Source organism: Coregonus lavaretus (assembly GCF_964263955.1).
Source record: "Coregonus lavaretus genome assembly, contig: HAP1_SCAFFOLD_235, whole genome shotgun sequence".
NCBI classification, from domain to species: Eukaryota; Metazoa; Chordata; class Actinopteri; order Salmoniformes; family Salmonidae; genus Coregonus; species Coregonus lavaretus.
This window is the reverse complement of record NW_028161059.1, coordinates 247419-270692: the sequence shown is the minus strand read 5'-3', so window position 1 is coordinate 270692 and position 23274 is coordinate 247419. Positions and strand designations below refer to the sequence as shown.

Sequence of the window (23274 nt, the reverse complement as noted above, 5' to 3'; positions counted from 1 at the left end):
AAAGAGGAAGGAACCACGCAAATTAGTACGAACAAATAAATAAATACCCCCATGGATGAATGAAGTGAGAGGAACACCCGTCACCATTTAAGCATTCTGGCTGCATCTCTAACGGCTACATATTCCATATATAGTGAACTACCTTTGACCAGAGCCCATAGAGTCGTAGTCATCAAAAGTAGTGCACTATATAGGGAATAGGGTGTCATAGGGCTCTGGTCTAAAGTAGTGCACTGTATAGGGAATAGGGTGTCATAGGGCTCTGGACTAAAGTAGTGCACTATATAGGGAATAGGGTGTCATAGGGCTCTGGTCTAAAGTAGTGCACTGTATAGGGAATAGGGTGTCATAGGGCTCTGGTCTAAAGTAGTGCACTATATAGGGAATAGGGTGCCATTTGGGACGTATCCTACAGCTGGCTGTTAGAGTGACAAGCCTTGAAGAGTCTGGCAGGACCGATCCATTCAGCCGGCCAGAATGTAAACTTTGGAAACTCAGATCCATTAAGCTACATCACATAATCAATCCCAAATTAAAACCTTCAAGGCCTTTACTCCGCTCCCCACTCCACACATTTCTACAACTCTGCTCCAATCCACACATTTCTACAACTCTGCTCCAATCCACACATTTCTACAACTCTGCTCCAATCCACACATTTCTACAACTCTGCTCCAATCCACACATTTCTACAACTCTGCTCCCCACACATTTCTACAACTCTGCTCCGCTCCCCACACATTTCTACAACTCTGCTCCCCACACATTTCTACAACCCTTCAAAATGTGGGCATCAAACACAGTGTGTGTCCCAAATGGCCCCCTATTCCCTATATAGCGCACTACCTTTGACCAGAGGCCTATGGCCCCCTATTCCCTATATAGTGCACTACTTTAGACCAGAGGCCTATGGCCCCCTATTCCCTATATAGCGCACTACCTTTGACCAGAGGCCTATGGCCCCCTATTCCCTATATAGCGCACTACCTTTGACCAGAGGCCTATGGCCCCCTATTCCCTATATAGCGCACTACTTTAGACCAGAGCCCTATGGCCCCCTATTCCCTATATAGCGCACTACTTTAGACCAGAGCCCTATGGCCCCCTATTCCCTATATAGTGCACTACCTTTGACCAGAGGCCTATGGCACCCTATTCCCTATATAGCGCACTACCTTTGACCAGAGGCCTATGGCACCCTATTCCCTATATAGTGCACTACCTTTGACCAGAGGCCTATGGCACCCTATTCCCTATATAGTGCACTACCTTTGACCAGAGGCCTATGTAGGGAGAAGGGTACCGTTTGGGACGTAAACAGTGATAAGTATTCTGTTCACTTTACCATCTGTCCACAAGGGCAAACTCTCTCTCTGCTTCTCATTAAACAGGGTTTTAATAAAAACAAGCCCTTTTTCCAACTGGTGGAGTTGTGAATGAGAGGTTATAAATGAGGACCGAGAGACCGTTATCAAAAGACAATATATACATGTAAGGTATTTCTTGGCCGGGGACAATAAATCAGTAATAGTATCTCAGGGTGCATCCCAAATTGCACCCTATTCCCTACATAGTGCACTACTTTTTGAACAGAACCTATAGGGAATAGGGTGTCATTTGGACACAGGCAGATCCAAATCAGAATCAGACCGAGAACACATGCCCTAAACAAATAGAAGCATGACAGAGACAGAATCATCATGTAGAGAGAAATGGTCCTATTCAACATTAGTTAAATTGTGTATTTCTCTCTCTGGTACGGCTCTCCATCCTAGACAGCCATTAAACACGCCTGCTTTCCATCATTCCTCAATAAGCAGACAGACAAACAGTTACATGTTCTCCTCCTCCATTCTTCCCCTTTTTCCTTCCAGCCATAAGAGACGGTGGAAGTACTGAGTGATGAGGAGGACCAAGTTAACGGAGTGGAGGAGTGGAGGGGTAACAGAGAGGAGGAGTACGCTAACTAAGTGGAGGAGTGGAGGGGCAACAGAGAGGAGGGGTACGTTAACTAAGTGGAGGAGTGGAGGGGTAACAGAGAGGAGGGGTACGCTAACTAAGTGGAGGAGTGGAGGGGTAACAGAGAGGAGGGGTACGTTAACTAAGTGGAGGAGTGGAGGGGTAACAGAGAGGAGGAGTACGTTAACTAAGTGGAGGAGTGGAGGGGTAACAGAGAGGAGGAGTACGTTAACTAAGTGGAGGAGTGGAGGGGTAACAGAGAGGAGGGGTACGTTAACTAAGTGGAGGAGTGGAGGGGCAACAGAGAGGAGGGGTACGTTAACTAAGTGGAGGAGTGGAGGGGTAACAGAGAGGAGGGGTACGTTAACTAAGTGGAGGAGTGGAGGGGTAACAGAGAGGAGGGGTACGCTAACTAAGTGGAGGAGTGGAGGGGTAACAGAGAGGAGGGGTACGTTAACTAAGTGGAGGAGTGGAGGGGTAACAGAGAGGAGGGGTACGCTAACTAAGTGGAGGAGTGGAGGGGTATCAGAGAGGAGTACGTTAACTAAGTGGAGGAGTGGAGGGGTAACAGAGAGGAGGGGTACGTTAACTAAGTGGAGGAGTGGAGGGGTAACAGAGAGGAGTACGTTAACTAAGTGGAGGAGTGGAGGGGTAACAGAGAGGAGGGGTACGCTAACTAAGTGGAGGAGTGGAGGGGTAACAGAGAGGAGTACGTTAACTAAGTGGAGGAGTGGAGGGGTAACAGAGAGGAGGGGTACGTTAACTAAGTGGAGGAGTGGAGGGGTAACAGAGAGGAGTACGCTAACTAAGTGGAGGAGTGGAGGGGTAACAGAGAGGAGGGGTACGTTAACTAAGTGGAGGAGTGGAGGGGTAACAGAGAGGAGTACGTTAACTAAGTGGAGGAGTGGAGGGGTAACAGAGAGGAGGAGTACGTTAACTAAGTGGAGGAGTGGAGGGGTAACAGAGAGGAGGGGTACGCTAACTAAGTGGAGGAGTGGAGGGGTAACAGAGAGGAGGGGTACGCTAACTAAGTGGAGGAGTGGAGGGGTAACAGAGAGGAGGAGTACGTTAACTAAGTGGAGGAGTGGAGGGGTAACAGAGAGGAGGGGTACGCTAACTAAGTGGAGGAGTGGAGGGGTAACAGAGAGGAGGAGTACGTTAACTAAGTGGAGGAGTGGAGGGGTAACAGAGAGGAGGGGTACGTTAACTAAGTGGAGGAGTGGAGGGGTAACAGAGAGGGGTACGTTAACTAAGTGGAGGAGTGGAGGGGTAACAGAGAGGAGGGGTACGTTAACTAAGTGGAGGAGTGGAGGGGTAACAGAGAGGAGTACGCTAACTAAGTGGAGGAGTGGAGGGGTAACAGAGAGGAGGGGTACGTTAACTAAGTGGAGGAGTGGAGGGGTAACAGAGAGGAGGAGTACGCTAACTAAGTGGAGGAGTGGAGGGGTAACAGAGAGGAGGAGTACGTTAACTAAGTGGAGGAGTGGAGGGGTAACAGAGAGGAGGAGTACGTTAACTAAGTGGAGGAGTGGAGGGGTAACAGAGAGGAGGGGTACGTTAACTAAGTGGAGGAGTGGAGGGGTAACAGAGAGGAGGGGTACGTTAACTAAGTGGAGGAGTGAAGGGGTAACAGAGAGGAGGGGTACGTTAACTAAGTGGAGGAGTGGAGGGGTAACAGAGAGGAGGAGTACATTAACTAAGTGGAGGAGTGGAGGGGTAACAGAGAGGAGGAGTATGTTAACTAAGTGGAGGAGTGGAGGGGTAACAGAGAGGAGTACGCTAACTAAGTGGAGGAGTGGAGGGGTAACAGAGAGGAGGAGTACGTTAACTAAGTGGAGGAGTGGAGGGGTAACAGAGAGGAGGAGTACGTTAACTAAGTGGAGGAGTGGAGGGGTAACAGAGAGGAGGGGTACGTTAACTAAGTGGAGGAGTGGAGGGATAACAGAGAGGAGTACGTTAACTAAGTGGAGGAGTGGAGGGGTAACAGAGAGGAGGGGTACGCTAACTAAGTGGAGGAGTGAAGGGGTAACAGAGAGGAGGGGTACGTTAACTAAGTGGAGGAGTGGAGGGGTAACAGAGAGGAGTACGTTAACTAAGTGGAGGAGTGGAGGGGTAACAGAGAGGAGTAGTACGCTAACTAAGTGGAGGAGCTCAATACCCCCACCCCCTTAGCCCCCTCCCCTCCGTTTTTTGCTTAATCCCACGAGCTCTTTGGAATGGAAGTGCAGTCCCAATTCAGGTTTAGACATTTTTGTTAATTTATAAAAAATAAAAACTGAAATATCACATTTACATAAGTATTCAGACCCTTTACTCAGTACTTTGTTGAAGCACCTTTGGCAGCGATTACAGCAACGAGTCTTCTTGGGTATGACGCTACAAGCTTGGCACAACTGTATTTGGGGAGTTCAACCCATTCTTCTCTGCAGATCCTCAAGCTCGGTCACGTTGGATGGGGAGCGTTGCTGCACAGCTAATTTCAGGTCTCTCCAGAGATGTTCGATCGGGTTCAAGTCCAGGCTCTGGCTGGGCCACTCAAGGACATTCAGAGACTTGTCCCGAAGCCACTCCTGCTTTGTCTTGGCTGTGTGGTTAGGGTCGTTGTCCTGTTGGAAGGTGAACCTTCGCCCCAGTCTGAGGTCCTGAGCACTCTGGAGCAGGTTTTCATCAAGGATCTCTCTGTACTCCGTTCATCTTTCCCTCGATCCTGACTAGTCTCCCAGTCCCTGCTGCTGAAAAACATCACCACAGCATGATGCTGCCACCACCATGCTTCACCGTAGGGATGGTGCCAGGTTTCCTCCAGACGTGACACTTGGCATTCAGGCCAAAGAGTTCAATCTTGGTTTCATCAGACCAGAGAATCTTGTTTCTCATGGTCTGAGTCCTTTAGGTGCCTTTTGGCAAACTCCAAGCTGGCTGTCATGTGCCTTTTACTGAGGAGTGGCTTCCGTCTGGCCATTCTACCATAAAGGCCTGATTGGTGGAGTGCTGCAGAGATGGTTGTCCTTCTGGAAGGTTCTCCCATCTCCACATAGGAACTCTGTCAGAGTGACCATTGGTTTCTTTGTCACCTCCCTGACCAAGGCCCTTCTCCCCCGATTGCTCAGTTTGGCCGGGCGGCCAGCTCTAGGAAGAGTTTTGGTGGTTCCAAACTTCTTCTATTTGAGAATGATGGAGGCCACTGTGTTTTTGGGGACCTTCAATGCTGCAGACATGTTTTGATACCCTTCCCCAGATCTGTGCCTCGACACAATCCTGTCTCGGAGCTCTACGGACAATTCCTTCAACCTCATGTCTTGGTTTTTGCTCTGACATGCACTGTCAACTGTGGGACCTTATATAGCCTTTCCAAATCATGTCCAATAAATTGAATTGACCACAGGTGGACTCCAATCAAGTTGTAGAAACACCAAGGCTGATCATTTGGAAACAGGATGCTCCGGAGCGCAATTTCGAGTCTCAGCGCAAAGGGTCTGAATACTTATGTAAATAAAGTATCTGTTTTTATTTTTAATACATTTGCAACAATTTCTAAAAACCTTTTTTCGCTTCTTCCTTTTTGGTTAGTGTGTGTAGTGTGTAGATTGCTGAGGATAATAAAAAATAAAAAAATGTGGAAAAAGTCAAGGGGTCTGAAAACTTTCCGAAGGCACTGTATGTAGCCGAGCTATGGAAGGACCCTAAAACGTTTGGTATACACAGAACAAAAAAAAAGAAAATGCAACATGCAACAATTTCTAATATTTTACTGAGTTACAGTACATAAGGAAACCAGTCAATTGAAAAAAAAATTGTTACGCCCTAGTCTATGGATTTCACATGACTGGGAATACAGATATGCATCTGTTGGTCACAGATACCTTTAAAAAAAAAGTTAGGGACGTGGATCAGAAAACCAGTCAGTATCTGGTGTGACCACCATTTTTCTCATGCAGCGCTACACCTCTCCTTCGCATAGAGTTGATCAGGCTGTTGATTATGGCCTGTGGAATGTCACACTCCTCTTCAATGGCTGTGCGAAGTCACTGGATATTGGGAGGAGCTGGAACACGATGTCGTACACGTCGATCCAGAGCATCCCAAACATGCTCAATGGGTGACATGTCTGGTGAGAATGCAGGCAATGGAAGAACTGGGACATTTTCAGCTTCCAGGAATTGTGTACAGATCCTTGCGACATGGGGCCGTGCATTATCATGATGAAACATCAGGTGATGGATGGCGGCGGATGAATGGCACGACAACTGGCCTCAGGATCTCGTCACGGTATCTCTGTGCATTCAAATGTGGAGATCCTGGGCAGGCGTGGTTACACATGGTCTGCGGTTGTGAGGCAGGTTGGACATACTGCCAAATTCTCTAAAGCGATGTTGGAGGCAGCTTACGGTAGGGAAATGAACTTTAAATTCTCTGGCAACAGCTCTGGCGGACATTCCTGCAGTCAGCATGCCAATTGCATGCTCCCTCAAAACTTGAGACATCTGTGGCATTGTATAGTGTGACAAAACTGCACATTTTAGAGTGGCCTTTTATTGTCCCCAGCACAAGGTAAACCTATGTAATGATCATGCTGTTTAATTTCTGGTATCTTTTATTTCAGCTCATGAAACATGGGACCGAATGTTGCGTTGATATTTTTCTTCAGTGTAGTTCAGAACAGTGGTTTTAAATTGTTCTACAATGCTTCCACTGGTTAGTCATTAATCCCCAAGAACTGGCACAAAATGACAAGTGAAATAAATGGGACTGTTACATGTCAAACTGCTGTTGTCAACCTGTGGGCTCTCGTTCTCCGTGGCCGATGTTATGAAGTCATTTAAGGCGTTAACCCTCGCAAGGCTGCCGGCCGGCCCAGACGGCATCCCAAGCAGTGTCCTGAGAGCATGTGCAGACCAGCTGGCTGGAGTGTTTACGGACATCGTCTGCTGTCCCCACTTGCTTCAATACAGTATTGTCCACCATTGTTCCTGTACCCCAAAAAGCAAAGGTAACTAAAGGATTATCGCCCTGTAGCACTCACTTCCGTCATCATGAAGTGCTTTGAGAGGCTAGTTAAGGACCATATCACCTCCACCTTATCCCCACTACAATTTGCATACCACCCAAAACAGATCCACGGATGACGCAATCGCCGTCGCACTGCCCTATCCCATCTGGACAAGAGGAATACCTACGTAAGAATGCTGTTCATCGACTACAGCTGGTCCTCTGTAGCTCAGCTGGTAGAGCACGGCGCTTGTAACGCCAAGGTAGTGGGTTCGATCCCCGGGACCACCCATACGTAAAAATGTATGCACGCATGACTGTAAGTCGCTTTGGAAAAAAGCGTCTGCTAAATGGCATATTATTATTATTATTATTATTATTAATATTATTATAACACCATAGTGCCCTCCAACATCGTCACTAAGCTCAGAGCCCTGGGACTGAATCCTGACAGGCTGCCCCCAGGAGGTGAAGGTAGACAACACCACCTCAACACGACACAACAGTGGCAGGTCTGATTACCAACAACGATGGAGACGGGCGAGAGACCTGGCGGAGTGGTTCTAGGAAAATAACCTCTCCGTCAACAAAACGAAGGAGCTGACCGTGGACTACAGGAGACAGCAGAGAGAGCACGCCGCCATCCACGTCGACGGGGCCGCAGCGGATGGGGTCAAAAGCTTCAAGTTCCTCGGCAGCACATCGTTGACAACCTGAAATGGTCCCTTCACACAGATGGCGTGGTGGAGGCTGAAGCCATAGGAGGCTGGCCCCGAAGAACCTCACAAACTTCTACAGATGCACCATTGAGAGCATCCTGTCGGGCTGTATCACCGCCTGGTACGGCAATTGCACCATCCGCAACCGCATGGCTGTCCAGAGGGTGGTGCGGTCAGCCCAACGCATCACCAGGGGCACACTGCCTGTCCTCCAGGACATCTACAGCACCCGATGTCACTTCTATCTCCAGGCCATCAGACTGTTAAACAGACACCACTAGCCGGTCTCAGCCCAGTACCCTGCTCTGAACCTTAGTCACTGTTAGTAGCCAGCTACCACCCGGTTACTCAACCCTGCACCTTAGAGACTGCTGCCCTATGTACGTAGACATGGAATCACTGGTCACTTTAATGATGTTTACATACTGTTTCACCCACTTTATGTATAAACTGTATTCTAGCTCATCCTATATAACGTATTATTTTATTTTTCTCGATTATGTGTTCTTTATTTATATTTATTTGTTATTGCTAGGTATTACTGCACTGTTGGCGCTAGAAACACAAGCATTTGTGATATGAAAGTCTTGCTACATTACCACTCCACATTGAACCACAGCCAGAGGATGGCTACATTACCACTTCACATTGAGCCACAGCCAGAGGATGGCTACATTACCACTTCACATTGAACCACAGCCAGAGGATGGCTACATTACCACTTCACATTGAACCACAGCCAGAGGATGGCTACATTACTACTCCACATCCCTCTACTAGTAGGTTGGGATTGAGCCTCCCTCTCCCAGACTTGAACTACTAGTAGGTTGGGATTGAGCCTCCCTCTCCCAGACTTGAACTACTAGTAGGTTGGGATTGAGCCTCCCTCTCCCAGACTTGAACTACTAGTAGGTTGGGATTGAGCCTCCCTCTCCCAGACTTGAACTACTAGTAGGATGGGATTGAGCCTCCCTCTCCCAGACTTGAACTAATAGTAGGATGGGATTGAGCCTCCCTCTCCCAGACTTGAACTACTAGTAGGTTGGGATTGAGCCTCCCTCTCCCAGACTTGAACTACTAGTAGGTTGGGATTGAGCCTCCCTCTCCCAGACTTGAACTACTAGTAGGATGGGATTGAGCCTCCCTCTCCCATACTTCAACTACTAGTAGGTAGGGATTGAGCCTCCCTCATCCCAGACTTGAACTACTAGTAGGTTGGGATTGAGCCTCCCTCTCCCAGACTTGAACTACTAGTAGGAAGGGATTGAGCCTCCCTCTCCCAGACTTGAACTACTAGTAGGTTGGGATTGAGCCTCCCTCTCCCAGACTTGAACTACTAGTAGGTTGGGATTGAGCCTCCCTCTCCCAGACTTGAACTACTAGTAGGATGGGATTGAGCCTCCCTCTCCCAGACTTGAACTACTAGTAGGTTGGGATTGAGCCTCCCTCTCCCAGACTTGAACTACTAGTAGGTTGGGATTGAGCCTCCCTCTCCCAGACTTGAACTACTAGTAGGTTGGGATTGAGCCTCCCTCTCCCAGACTTGAACTACTAGTAGGTTGGGATTGAGCCTCCCTCTCCCAGACTTGAACTACTAGTAGGTTGGGATTGAGCCTCCCTCTCCCAGACTTGAACTACTAGTAGGTTGGTGGCGTTCTCATGGTCGTTGTGTTGGTGCCATGTTGGAGTGGCCAGAGAGTGGCTGAGGCTCCAATGCCCCCACCACCCCACAGCAGAACAGAATCACCTCATGGGAAGAAGACAGACTGGAGGGATACTGGGTCTGGAGGCTCAAACGGCACCCTACTCTTAATATAGTGCACTACTTTTGAACAGGGCCCATAGTGGACTATTTAGGGCATTGGGTGCCATTTGGGCCTCAGGGAAGAGACTGGGCTGACTAGTGCACTCTGTCTGTAGCACTGTGGACAAGGCGACAGGATGGAGGCCTACACCTACGTAACGAGCCAAAACTAAATCTAGGAAAACAAAGTCCGTCTTGAAACGGAGCCTGGGGCATCGGCAGGCAGGCAGAGAGAGAGAGGGGCCTCCTGACCCTGACTGACTGACACAATGTGTTGGAACATATGCTATTGGACGTTTCCACCATCTATATGATATTGAGGGTCGCTGGTTAGCGGGACAATCTGGAATTCAAACAAAAAAAGCCAAGCTGCCACTCCACTTTTTTGGTTAACAGCTTAGAGATGGGAGGCTGAGAAAAGAAACCTCTCAAATTCATAGACAGTGCTACGGATGCTAAGGACTGATCATCCATGATATCAAATGATATATTTATTCAAGAATCAATGGCTACTTATCAATTTAAATGTTTAACAAAATAGATGTATCAATCACAGATTGCCCTTTTAAAATGTCTTCATGCTAGACAGGGTCTCTGTGGCTCTCCGAGCTAGACCTAATCATAGGCTGCATCCCAAATTATACCCTATATAGTGCACAACTTCTGACCGTAGCCCAATAGGCCCTGGGAGACGGGGTCTCTCTCTGTGGCTCCGGGAGACAGGGTCGGTCTCTGTGGCTCTGGGAGACGGGGCCTCTCTCTGTGGCTCTGGGAGACGGGGTCTCTCTCTGTGGCTCTGGGAGACGGGGTCTCTCTCCGTGGCTCTGGGAGACAGGGTCTCTCGCCGTGGTTCTGGGAGACAGGGTCTCTCTCCGTGGCTCTGGGAGACAGGGTCTCTCTCCGTGGCTCTGGGAGACAGGGTCTCTCTCCGTGGCTCTGGGAGACAGGGTCTCTCTCCGTGGCTCTGGGAGACAGGGTCTCTCTCCGTGGCTCTGGGAGACAGGGTCTCTCTCCGTGGCTCTGGGAGACAGGGTCTCTCTCCGTGGCTCTGGGAGACAGGGTCTCTCTCCGTGGCTCTGGGAGACAGGGTCTCTCTCCGTGGCTCTGGGAGACAGGGTCTCTCTCTGTGGCTCTGGGAGACAGGGTCTCTCTCTGTGGCTCTGGGAGACAGGGTCTCTCTCTGTGGCTCTGGGAGACAGGGTCTCTCTCTGTGGCTCTGGGAGACGGGGTCTCTCTCTGTGGCTCTGGGAGACGGGGTCTCTCTCTGTGGCTCTGGGAGACAGGGTCTCTCTCTGTGGCTCTGGGAGACAGGGTCTCTCTCTGTGGCTCTGGGAGACACACATAATACAATTCCTTTGGACTGCTCATTAAAATAAATGATGACTCTGCCATCCGTCCGTCCTTGACTTTCCCTAAACAAGTCTACATAAAACACACTGCTGTTAGAATCTTAATATCACAAACAGAACTGGAGTTAGTGTTTTCAGAAAGTATTCACCCCTTGACTTCTTCCACATTTTGTTGTGTTACAGCCTGAATTAAAAATGTATTAAATTGACATTTTTTGGCACTGGCCTACACACAATACCCCATAATGTCAGTGTCGAATTATGTTTTTTGAAATGTTTACAAATTAATTAAAAATGAAAAGCTGAAATGTCGAGTCAATAAGTATTTAACCCCTTTGTTATGGCAAGCCTAAATAAGTTCAGGAGTACAAATGTGCTTAACAAGTCACATAATAAGTTGCATGGACTCACTGTGTGCAATAATAGTGTTAACATGATTTTTGAACGACTACCTCATCTCTGTACCCCACACATACAATTAACTCTAAGATCCCTCGTCGAGCAGTGCATTTCGACCAGTTACTCTCCCTTCCGGGATGGCTACAAGGCCCTCTCTTCGGCAAATCAGATCACGACTCCATTCTGCTCCTCCCTTCCTATAGGCAGAAACTCAAACAGGAAGTATCCAATGCTGGTCTGACATATCGGAATCCATGCTTCAAGATTGTTTTGATCACGTGGACTGGGATATGTTCCGGGTTGCCTCAGAGAATAACATTGACACGGTGACTGAGTTCATCAGGAAGTGTATAGGGGATGTTGTTCCCACCATGACTATTAAAACCTACCCAAACCAAAAAACGTGGGTAGATGGCAGCATTCGCGCAAAACTGAAAGCATGAACAACCGCATTTAACCACGGCAAGGTGACTGGGAATATGGTCGAATACAAACAGTGCAGTTATGCCCTCCGTAAGGAAATCAAACAGGCAAATGTCAGTACAGAGACAAAGTGGAGTCACAATTCAACGGCTCACACGAGACTTGTGACAGGGACTCCAGACAATCACGGATTGCAAAGGGAAAACCAGTCGTGGACACCGACATCTTGCTGCCGGACAAGCTAAACACCTTCGTCGCCCTCCTTTGCGACAACAAAGTGCCAACGACACGTCCCGCTCCCGAGTACTGTGGGCTCTCGTTCTCCGTGGCCGACGTGAGTAAAACATCCTCAAATGTAGGAACTGGGTTCTACTGTTTGACCCCCTGCGGTCTCTGGCTCCACCCCCCCTAGATGTGTTAAGGTTTGTGTATTTTCTGTAGGGAAGCTAATGATCCATCATGTATGACATTCCATTGGGCTCCCGAGTGGCGCAGCGGTCTAAGGCACTGCATCTCAGTGCTTGAGGCGTCACTACAGACCGAGTGGCGCAGCGGTCTAAGGCACTGCATCTCAGTGCTTGAGGCGTCACTACAGACCGAGTGGCGCAGCGGTCTAAGGCACTGCATCTCAGTGCTTGAGGCGTCACTACAGACCGAGTGGCGCAGCGGTCTAAGGCACTGCATCTCAGTGCTTGAGGCGTCACTACAGACCGAGTGGCGCAGCGGTCTAAGGCACTGCATCTCAGTGCTTGAGGCGTCACTACAGACCCCCTGGTTCGATTCCAGGCTGCATCACAACCGGCCGTGATTGGGAGTCCCATAGGGCGGCGCACAATTGGCCCAGCGTCGTCCGGGTTTGGCCGGTGTAGGCCGTCATTGTAAATAAGAATTTGGTCTAAACTGACTTGCCTAGTTGAATAAAGGTTAAATAAAAAAGTGTGTAAACTTCAATTGTTTATTAACATAGCATTTTTGTATGTTCTCTATTAGTTATGTACTTGTAACTGTATAAATTGACCAATTAGGAACATTTGAGAAAACTCCTGGCAGACTTGATACAAAATATTGTGTAGTGACGTAATCCTTCCCTGGATCAGTCTGAAACTTTGCACACACAATGCTGCCATCTTGTGGACAACATCTAAATTACACCTATATTCCTACATCACTGTCTGGCCTTTCTCTTGCATTTCTAAGATAATTCAACAACAAAAATAGAAAACTCATGTTTTTTTTTAATGTTCTTTTACCAGATCTAATGTATTATATTCTCCTACATTCAAATTTCCACAAACTTCAAAGTGTTTCCTTTCAAATGGGATCAAGAATATGCATATCCTTGCTTCAGGTCCTGAGCTACAGGCAGTTAGATTTGGGTATGTCATTTTAGGCGAAAATTGAAAAAAAAGGGTCCGATCCTTAAGAGGTTATTAATAAACTACGACATCCCAGTAATCAGTATCAGGTACAGACTGTTCAACCACGTATAGACCGTTTAATCAGATATAGACCATTTAAATCAGGTATAGACTGTTTAGGGTGTCTGTCAAATGGCACCCTATCAACAAATCAACCCTGTGCACTTCTCCACTTCAAGAAGGCAAAATGAGAGCAGTGTTTTTACTCATTCCCTCCACAGTAAACAGAAAACATTCCTGCAGGTCTGTCTGTGGTTTCCATATGAATGTGTTTGAAGTAGAACCAGACTTAGATATTTGTAGTCCAGATACTGTAATTGGTTCCAAGCAGCACATGTCATAAGAAAGGAATGAGATGCATCAAACACATTGGTCCCAAATGACATCCTATTTCCTATATAGTGCACTACTTTTGACCCGGAGCCCGGAGGCGAAAGTAGTGCACTTTGTAGGAAACCGGCCAGGGTGCCATTTGGGGGACACATACACTGCGTCTGAAGAACATTGATTAGTACAGATTAAATAAAGACTACTAAATGATTCAATAGATTCTTAAGTAGGTTTTAAATCCCATTTCGTATCTGTTGAGAAACATTTGTTTCTGTTTTCTGTTTGACTTCTGACTGAGGTCACATGGTTCAGAGATACTAGGAGACTTCTGACTGAGGTCATATGGTTATAAGGTTCAGAGATACTAGGAGACTTCTGACTGAGGTCACATGGTTCAGAGATACTAGGAGACTTCTGACTGAGGTCACATGGTTATTAGGTTCAGAGATACTAGGAGACTTCTGACTGAGGTCACATGGTTCAGAGATACTAGGAGACTTCTGACTGAGGTCACATGGTTATAAGGTTCAGAGATACTAGGAGACTTCTGACTGAGGTCACATGGTTATAAGGTTCAGAGATACTAGGAGACTTCTGACTGAGGTCACATGGTTATTAGGTTCAGAGATACTAGGAGACTTCTGACTGAGGTCACATGGTTATTAGGTTCAGAGATACTAGGAGACTTCTGAGGTCACATGGTTATTAGGTTCAGAGATACTAGGAGACTTCTGAGGTCACATGGTTATTAGGTTCAGAGATACTAGGAGACTTCTGACTGAGGTCACATGGTTATAAGGTTCAGAGATACTAGGAGACTTCTGACTGAGGTCACATGGTTATAAGGTTCAGAGATACTAGGAGACTTCTGACTGAGGTCACATGGTTATTAGGTTCAGAGATACTAGGAGACTTCTGACTGAGGTCACATGGTTCAGAGATACTAGGAGACTTCTGACTGAGGTCACATGGTTATTAGGTTCAGAGATACTAGGAGACTTCTGACTGAGGTCACATGGTTATTAGGTTCAGAGATACTAGGAGACTTCTGACTGAAGTCACATGGTTATAAGGTTCAGAGATACTAGGAGACTTCTGACTGAGGTCACATGGTTATAAGGTTCAGAGATACTAGGAGACTTCTGACTGAGGTCACATGGTTATAAGGTTCAGAGATACTAGGAGACTTCTGACTGAGGTCACATGGTTCAGAGATACTAGGAGACTTCTGACTGAGGTCACATGGTTATAAGGTTCAGAGATACTAGGAGACTTCTGACTGAGGTCACATGGTTCAGAGATACTAGGAGACTTCTGACTGAGGTCACATGGTTATAAGGTTCAGAGATACTAGGAGACTTCTGACTGAGGTCACATGGTTATAAGGTTCAGAGATACTAGGAGACTTCTGACTGAGGTCACATGGTTATAAGGTTCAGAGATACTAGGAGACTTCTGACTGAGGTCACATGGTTATAAGGTTCAGAGATACTAGGAGACTTCTGACTGAAGTCACATGGTTATAAGGTTCAGAGATACTAGGAGACTTCTGACTGAGGTCACATGGTTATAAGGTTCAGAGATACTAGGAGACTTCTGACTGAGGTCACATGGTTATTAGGTTCAGAGATACTAGGAGACTTCTGACTGAGGTCACATGGTTATAAGGTTCAGAGATACTAGGAGACTTCTGACTGAGGTCACATGGTTATAAGGTTCAGAGATACTAGGAGACTTCTGACTGAGGTCACATGGTTATAAGGTTCAGAGATACTAGGAGACTTCTGACTGAGGTCACATGGTTATAAGGTTCAGAGATACTAGGAGACTTCTGACTGAAGTCACATGGTTATAAGGTTCAGAGATACTAGGAGACTTCTGACTGAGGTCACATGGTTATAAGGTTCAGAGATACTAGGAGACTTCTGACTGAGGTCACATGGTTATAAGGTTCAGAGATACTAGGAGACTTCTGACTGAGGTCACATGGTTATAAGGTTCAGAGATACTAGGAGACTTCTGACTGAAGTCACATGGTTATAAGGTTCAGAGATACTAGGAGACTTCTGACTGAGGTCACATGGTTATAAGGTTCAGAGATACTAGGAGACTTCTGACTGAGGTCACATGGTTATAAGGTTCAGAGATACTAGGAGACTTCTGACTGAGGTCACATGGTTATAAGGTTCAGAGATACTAGGAGACTTCTGACTGAGGTCACATGGTTATAAGGTTCAGAGATACTAGGAGACTTCTGACTGAGGTCACATGGTTATAAGGTTCAGAGATACTAGGAGACTTCTGACTGAGGTCACATGGTTATAAGGTTCAGAGATACTAGGAGACTTCTGACTGAGGTCACATGGTTATAAGGTTCAGAGATACTAGGAGACTTCTGACTGAGGTCACATGGTTATAAGGTTCAGAGATACTAGGAGACTTCTGACTGAGGTCACATGGTTATAAGGTTCAGAGATACTAGGAGACTTCTGACTGAGGTCACATGGTTATAAGGTTCAGAGATACTAGGAGACTTCTGACTGAGGTCACATGGTTATAAGGTTCAGAGATACTAGGAGACTTCTGACTGAGGTCACATGGTTCAGAGATACTAGGAGACTTCTGACTGAGGTCACATGGTTATAAGGTTCAGAGATACTAGGAGACTTCTGACTGAGGTCACATGGTTATAAGGTTCAGAGATACTAGGAGACTTCTGACTGAGGTCACATGGTTATAAGGTTCAGAGATACTAGGAGACTTCTGACTGAGGTCACATGGTTATAAGGTTCAGAGATACTAGGAGACTTCTGACTGAGGTCACATGGTTATAAGGTTCAGAGATACTAGGAGACTTCTGACTGAGGTCACATGGTTATAAGGTTCAGAGATACTAGGAGACTTCTGACTGAGGTCACATGGTTATAAGGTTCAGAGATACTAGGAGACTTCTGACTGAGGTCACATGGTTATTAGGTTCAGAGATACTAGGAGACTTCTGAGGTCACATGGTTATTAGGTTCAGAGATACTAGGAGACTTCTGAGGTCACATGGTTATTAGGTTCAGAGATACTAGGAGACTTCTGACTGAGGTCACATGGTTATAAGGTTCAGAGATACTAGGAGACTTCTGACTGAGGTCACATGGTTATTAGGTTCAGAGATACTAGGAGACTTCTGACTGAGGTCACATGGTTATTAGGTTCAGAGATACTAGGAGACTTCTGACTGAGGTCACATGGTTATTAGGTTCAGAGATACTAGGAGACTTCTGACTGAGGTCACATGGTTATTAGGTTCAGAGATACTAGGAGACTTCTGACTGAGGTCACATGGTTATAAGGTTCAGAGATACTAGGAGACTTCTGACTGAGGTCACATGGTTATAAGGTTCAGAGATACTAGGAGACTTCTGACTGAGGTCACATGGTTATAAGGTTCAGAGATACTAGGAGACTTCTGACTGAGGTCACATGGTTATAAGGTTCAGAGATACTAGGAGACTTCTGACTGAGGTCACATGGTTATAAGGTTCAGAGATACTAGGAGACTTCTGACTGAGGTCACATGGTTATTAGGTTCAGAGATACTAGGAGACTTCTGACTGAGGTCACATGGTTATAAGGTTCAGAGATACTAGGAGACTTCTGACTGAGGTCACATGGTTATAAGGTTCAGAGATACTAGGAGACTTCTGACTGAGGTCACATGGTTATAAGGTTCAGAGATACTGTCAGTCTCTCTCTGTTGAACTGTAAGAGTCAATATGTTCTACTGGTTGAGTATGTGCCTTCTGAAGGTTTGTGTTTTGATGGAGAATATGGATCACTAGATCAAATTGTGTCACTGGGAAAAGCTGACCATCTCAGCCTTGACGAACAGCCTCAGTGTGTCAGAATGTTGATGACAGTCCAAGAACCAGCAGTGATAATCACACCATCTCACGTTTGTCATGAAGCAACAGCCAACACATTGTCATAACAAGGCCTGAAGAAACCAGAACACATTGTTAAAACAAGGCCTGAAGAAACCAGAACACATTGTTAAAACAAGGCCTGAAGAAACCAGAACATATAGTTAAAACAAGGCCTGAAGAAACCAGAACACATTGCTATACCAAGGCCTGAACAAAGCGATACTGTAAATAAATTATTTCTTACAAGGACTTCACATAAGCTCTTCTGTTCCTTACTGAACGGTTGGTGATTGAGGTCCATAGTGACATGCCAGGCACTGTGGGCTGAACTGAGGGGAGTCCATCATAGACTGGATACGTTACATTGACAGCCAACCATAAGACTAAAGGCCAGGATTCAAACCAACACAGATTAGCCACGCAGTGTGATGCTCATTTATTTGCACGTGTTTGAATCCTGGCCCAAGACACGCCTTCCTTTCGACTCAGGGATGAGAGATGAGAGCCTTACGTTTTCGTAGAGGGCTTGTAGAGTCTCCAGGTCCACCACAGTATTGTCCAGGTGCAGGATGGCTGGAAGGAACAGAAGACAGTTAGTGGTTATGGAGGATGGCTGGAAGGGTCAGAACACAGTTAGTGGTTATGGAGGATGGCTGGAAGGAACAGAACACAGTTAGTGGTTATAGAGGATGGCTGGAAGGGTCAGAACACAGTTAGTGGTAATAGAGGATGGCTGGAAGGGTCAGAACACAGTTAGTGGTAATAGGATGGCTGGAAGGGTCAGAACACAGTTAGTGGTTATAGAGGATGGCTGGAAGGAACAGAACACAGTTAGTGGTTATGGAGAATGGCTGGAAGGACCAGAAGAGAGAAGGCATGTGGTGAGTAGTTAACTCAATGAGAGAGAAAGAGGGATGCTATGTTAGCTAGCTGGTTATGACTGTCCAACACAACACTGGAACTCTTCCAAGTCAAGGTAAGCTTTTGGTTTTACTAATTTACTGCCACCGGGGCCCGCAGGTGTAACTGCTAACTGACTAAACTGTAACGTTAACTGCATGATTGTAGCGGGTTTACTAACGCGTTAGTTCTATTAGCTAATATGGGGACAACGATGTAGGCTGTGTGTAGCGGTTATGACATGGTTTGGCTTGGAATGGTTTTTTCGTCTGGTCACATACAGCTGATGTGTTGTGCATTGAAGTCCACAAGAGAAGGGAAAAGGTGAGAGGAGGAGAGATACAACGTGAAGGAATACAACGTGGCTGCTATGAACGTGTACTGTGTTTACGTGTGATCAGGGGTGTATTCATTCCGCCGATTCTGTTGAAAAACATTTCTTAAAAACGGAAACAAAACGGAACAGGGATAAACATAGCTGAATGTGTCCAATAGAAACTCTTGTTTGCGACTGTTGGACTAATGATTCCACCCCAGATCAGCTAGATGCAGGCCAGAGTGTGGAAGGCCGTATTCCACCCTAGATCAGCTAGATGCAGGCCAGAGTGTGGAAGGCGGTACTAATGATTCCACCCTAGATCAGCTAGATGCAGGCCAGAGTGTGGAAGGCGGTACTAATGATTCCACCCTAGATCAGCTAGATGCAGGCCAGAGCGTGGAAGGCGGTATTCCACCCTAGATCAGCTAGATGCAGGCCAGAGTGGGGAAGGCGGTATTCCACCCTAGATCAGCTAGATGCAGGCCAGAGTGTGGAAGGCGGTACTAATGATTCCACCCCAGATCAGCTAGATGCAGGCCAGAGTGTGGAAGGCGGTATTCCACCCTAGATCAGCTAGATGCAGGCCAGAGTGTGGAAGGCGGTACTAATGATTCCACCCCAGATCAGCTAGATGCAGGCCAGAGTGGGGAAGGCGGTATTCCACCCTAGATCAGCTAGATGCAGGCCAGAGTGGGGAAGGCGGTACTAATGATTCCACCCTATATCAGCTAGATGCAGGCCAGAGTGTGGAAGGCGGTACTAATGATTCCACCCCAGATCAGCTAGATGCAGGCCAGAGTGGGGAAGGCGGTATTCCACCCTAGATCAGCTAGATGCAGGCCAGAGTGTGGAAGACGGTACTCCACCCTAGATCAGCTAGATGCAGGCCAGAGTGTGGAAGGCGGTACTAATGATTCCACCCTAGATCAGCTAGATGCAGGCCAGAGTGTGGAAGGCGGTACTAATGATTCCACCCTAGATCAGCTAGATGCAGGCCAGAGTGTGGAAGGCGGTACTAATGATTCCACCCCAGATCAGCTAGATGCAGGCCAGAGTGGGGAAGGCGGTATTCCACCCTAGATCAGCTAGATGCAGGCCAGAGTGTGGAAGGCGGTACTAATGATTCCACCCTAGATCAGCTAGATGCAGGCCAGAGTGGGGAAGGCGGTACTAATGATTCCACCCTAGATCAGCTAGATGCAGGCCAGAGTGTGGAAGGCGGTACTAATGATTCCACCCTAGATCAGCTAGATGCAGGCCAGAGTGGGGAAGGCGGTACTAATGATTCCACCCTAGATCAGCTAGATGCAGGCCAGAGTGTGGAAGGCGGTATTCCACCCTAGATCAGCTAGATGCAGGCCAGAGTGGGGAAGGCGGTACTAATGATTCCACCCTAGATCAGCTAGATGCAGGCCAGAGTGTGGAAGGCGGTACTAATGATTCCACCCCAGATCAGCTAGACGCAGGCCAGAGTGGGGAAGGCGGTACTAATGATTCCACCCTAGATCAGCTAGATGCAAGCCAGAGTGGGGAAGGCGGTATTCCACCCTAGATCAGCTAGATGCAGGCCAGAGTGTGGAAGGCGGTACTAATGATTCCACCCTAGATCAGCTAGATGCAGGCCAGAGTGGGGAAGGCGGTACTAATGATTCCACCCTAGATCAGCTAGATGCAGGCCAGAGTGTGGAAGGCGGTATTCCACCCCAGATCAGCTAGATGCAGGCCAGAGTGTGGAAGGCGGTACTAATGATTCCACCCTAGATCAGCTAGATGCAGGCCAGAGTGTGGAAGGCGGTACTAATGATTCCACCCCAGATCAGCTAGATGCAGGCCAGAGTGTGGAAGGCGGTATTCCACCCTAGATCAGCTAGATGCAGGCCAGAGTGTGGAAGGCGGTACTCCACCCTAGATCAGCTAGATGCAGGCCAGAGTGTGGAAGGCGGTACTAATGATTCCACCCTAGATCAGCTAGATGCAGGCCAGAGTGGGGAAGGCCGTATTCCACCCTAGATCAGCTAGATGCAGGCCAGAGTGTGGAAGGCGGTACTAATGATTCCACCCTAGATCAGCTAGATGCAGGCCAGAGTGTGGAAGGCGGTACTAATGATTCCACCCCAGATCAGCTAGATGCAGGCCAGAGTGTGGAAGGCGGTACTAATGATTCCACCCCAGATCAGCTAGATGCAGGCCAGAGTGTGGAAGGCGGTACTAATGATTCCACCCTAGATCAGCTAGATGCAGGCCAGTGTGGAAGGCGGTACTAATGATTCCACCCTAGATCAGCTAGATGCAGGCCAGAGTGGGGAAGGCGGTACTAATGATTCCACCCTAGATCAGCTAGATGCAGGCCAGAGTGTGGAAGGCGGTACTAATGATTCCACCCCAGATCAGCTAGACGCAGGCCAGAGTGGGGAAGGCGGTACTAATGATTCCACCCTAGATCAGCTAGATGCAGGCCAGAGTGGGGAAGGCGGTATTCCACCCTAGATCAGCTAGATGCAGGCCAGAGTGTGGAAGGCGGTACTAATGATTCCACCCTAGATCAGCTAGATGCAGGCCAGAGTGGGGAAGGCGGTACTAATGATTCCACCCTAGATCAGCTAGATGCAGGCCAGAGTGTGGAAGGCGGTATTCCACCCCAGATCAGCTAGATGCAGGCCAGAGTGTGGAAGGCGGTACTAATGATTCCACCCTAGATCAGCTAGATGCAGGCCAGAGTGTGGAAGGCGGTACTAATGATTCCACCCCAGATCAGCTAGATGCAGGCCAGAGTGTGGAAGGCGGTATTCCACCCTAGATCAGCTAGATGCAGGCCAGAGTGTGGAAGGCGGTACTCCACCCTAGATCAGCTAGATGCAGGCCAGAGTGTGGAAGGCGGTACTAATGATTCCACCCTAGATCAGCTAGATGCAGGCCAGAGTGGGGAAGGCCGTATTCCACCCTAGATCAGCTAGATGCAGGCCAGAGTGTGGAAGGCGGTACTAATGATTCCACCCTAGATCAGCTAGATGCAGGCCAGAGTGTGGAAGGCGGTACTAATGATTACACCCTAGATCAGCTAGATGCAGGCCAGAGTGTGGAAGGCGGTACTAATGATTCCCCCCCAGATCAGCTAGATGCAGGCCAGAGTGGGGAAGGCCGTATTCCACCCTAGATCAGCTAGATGCAGGCCAGAGTGTGGAAGGCGGTACTAATGATTCCACCCTATATCAGCTAGATGCAGGCCAGAGTGTGGAAGGCGGTACTAATGATTCCACCCTAGATCAGCTAGATGCAGGCCAGAGTGGGGAAGGCCGTATTCCACCCTAGATCAGCTAGATGCAGGCCAGAGTGTGGAAGGCGGTACTAATGATTCCACCCTAGATCAGCTAGATGCAGGCCAGAGTGTGGAAGGCGGTACTAATGATTCCACCCCAGATCAGCTAGATGCAGGCCAGAGTGGGGAAGGCCGTATTCCACCCTAGATCAGCTAGATGCAGGCCAGAGTGGGGAAGGCGGTATTCCACCCCAGATCAGCTAGATGCAGGCCAGAGTGTGGAAGGCGGTACTAATGATTCCACCCCAGATCAGCTAGATGCAGGCCAGAGTGTGGAAGGCGGTATTCCACCCTAGATCAGCTAGATGCAGGCCAGAGTGTGGAAGGCGGTACTAATGATTCCACCCCAGATCAGCTAGATGCAGGCCAGAGTGTGGAAGGCGGTACTAATGATTCCACCCCAGATCAGCTAGATGCAGGCCAGAGTGTGGAAGGCGGTATTCCACCCTAGATCAGCTAGATGCAGGCCAGAGTGTGGAAGGCGGTGTTGAATGGGTCACTGTAATAGAAATAAGGCCAAGCTGCTGGAAAAAAGACCACCACTGGTGGTTATTGTGGATGGCTGGAAGGGACGGGAGAGAGAAGACAGTGGTTAAGTGGATGGCTGGAAGGGTCGGGAGAGAGAAGACAGTGGTTAAGTGGATGGCTGGAAGGGACGGGAGAGAGAAGACAGTGGTTAAGTGGATGGCTGGAAGGATCGGGAGAGAGAAGACAGTGGTTAAGTGGATGGCTGGAAGGGTCGGGAGAGAGAAGACAGTGGTTAAGTGGATGGCTGGAAGGATCGGGAGAGAGAAGACAGTGGTTAAGTGGATGGCTGGAAGGGACAGGAGAGAGAAGACAGTGGTTAAGTGGATGGCTGGAAGGATCGGGAGAGAGAAGACAGTGGTTAAGTGGATGGCTGGAAGGGACAGGAGAGAGAAGACAGTGGTTAAGTGGATGGCTGGAAGGGACAGGAGAGAGAAGACAGTGGTTAAGCGGATGGCTGGAAGGGACAGGAGAGAGAAGACAGTGGTTAAGTGGATGGCTGGAAGAGACAGGAGAGAAGAGCGTCTGCTAAATTACTAAAATGTACAAATCTTCACTGAGTATGCAAAACATTTAGAAACACCTTAATATTGAGTTGCACCACCTTTTCCCCTCAGAACAGCCTCAATTAAATCGGGGCATGGACTCTACAAGGTATCAAAAGCGTTCCACAGGGATGCTGGCCCATGTTGACTCCAATGCTTCCCACAGTTGTGTCAAGTTGGTTGGATGTTCTTTGGGTGGTGGACCATTCTTGATACACACGGGAAACTGTTGAGCGTGAAAAACCCAGCAGCGTTGCAATTCTTGGCACAAACCGGTACGCCTGGCACCTACTACCATACCCCGTTCAAAGGCACTTAAATCTTTTGTCTTGCCCATTCAGCCTCTGACCACTGGTCATAAA

General features: G+C 47.9%; 1 protein-coding gene across 1 annotated transcript in view; it reads right to left on the bottom strand.

Moving 5' to 3' along the window:
• LOC311121138 (formin-2-like) overlaps positions 1-23274 on the bottom strand; it is a gene marked incomplete at both ends in the record, with an annotated part of 282930 nt that overhangs the window by 46880 nt on the left and 212776 nt on the right. Inside the window, one exon of the mRNA XM_084195663.1 lies at positions 17819-17880. Coding sequence (XP_084051789.1) covers positions 17819-17880 — 62 coding nt within the window. The remainder of the gene's footprint in view (positions 1-17818; positions 17881-23274) is intronic.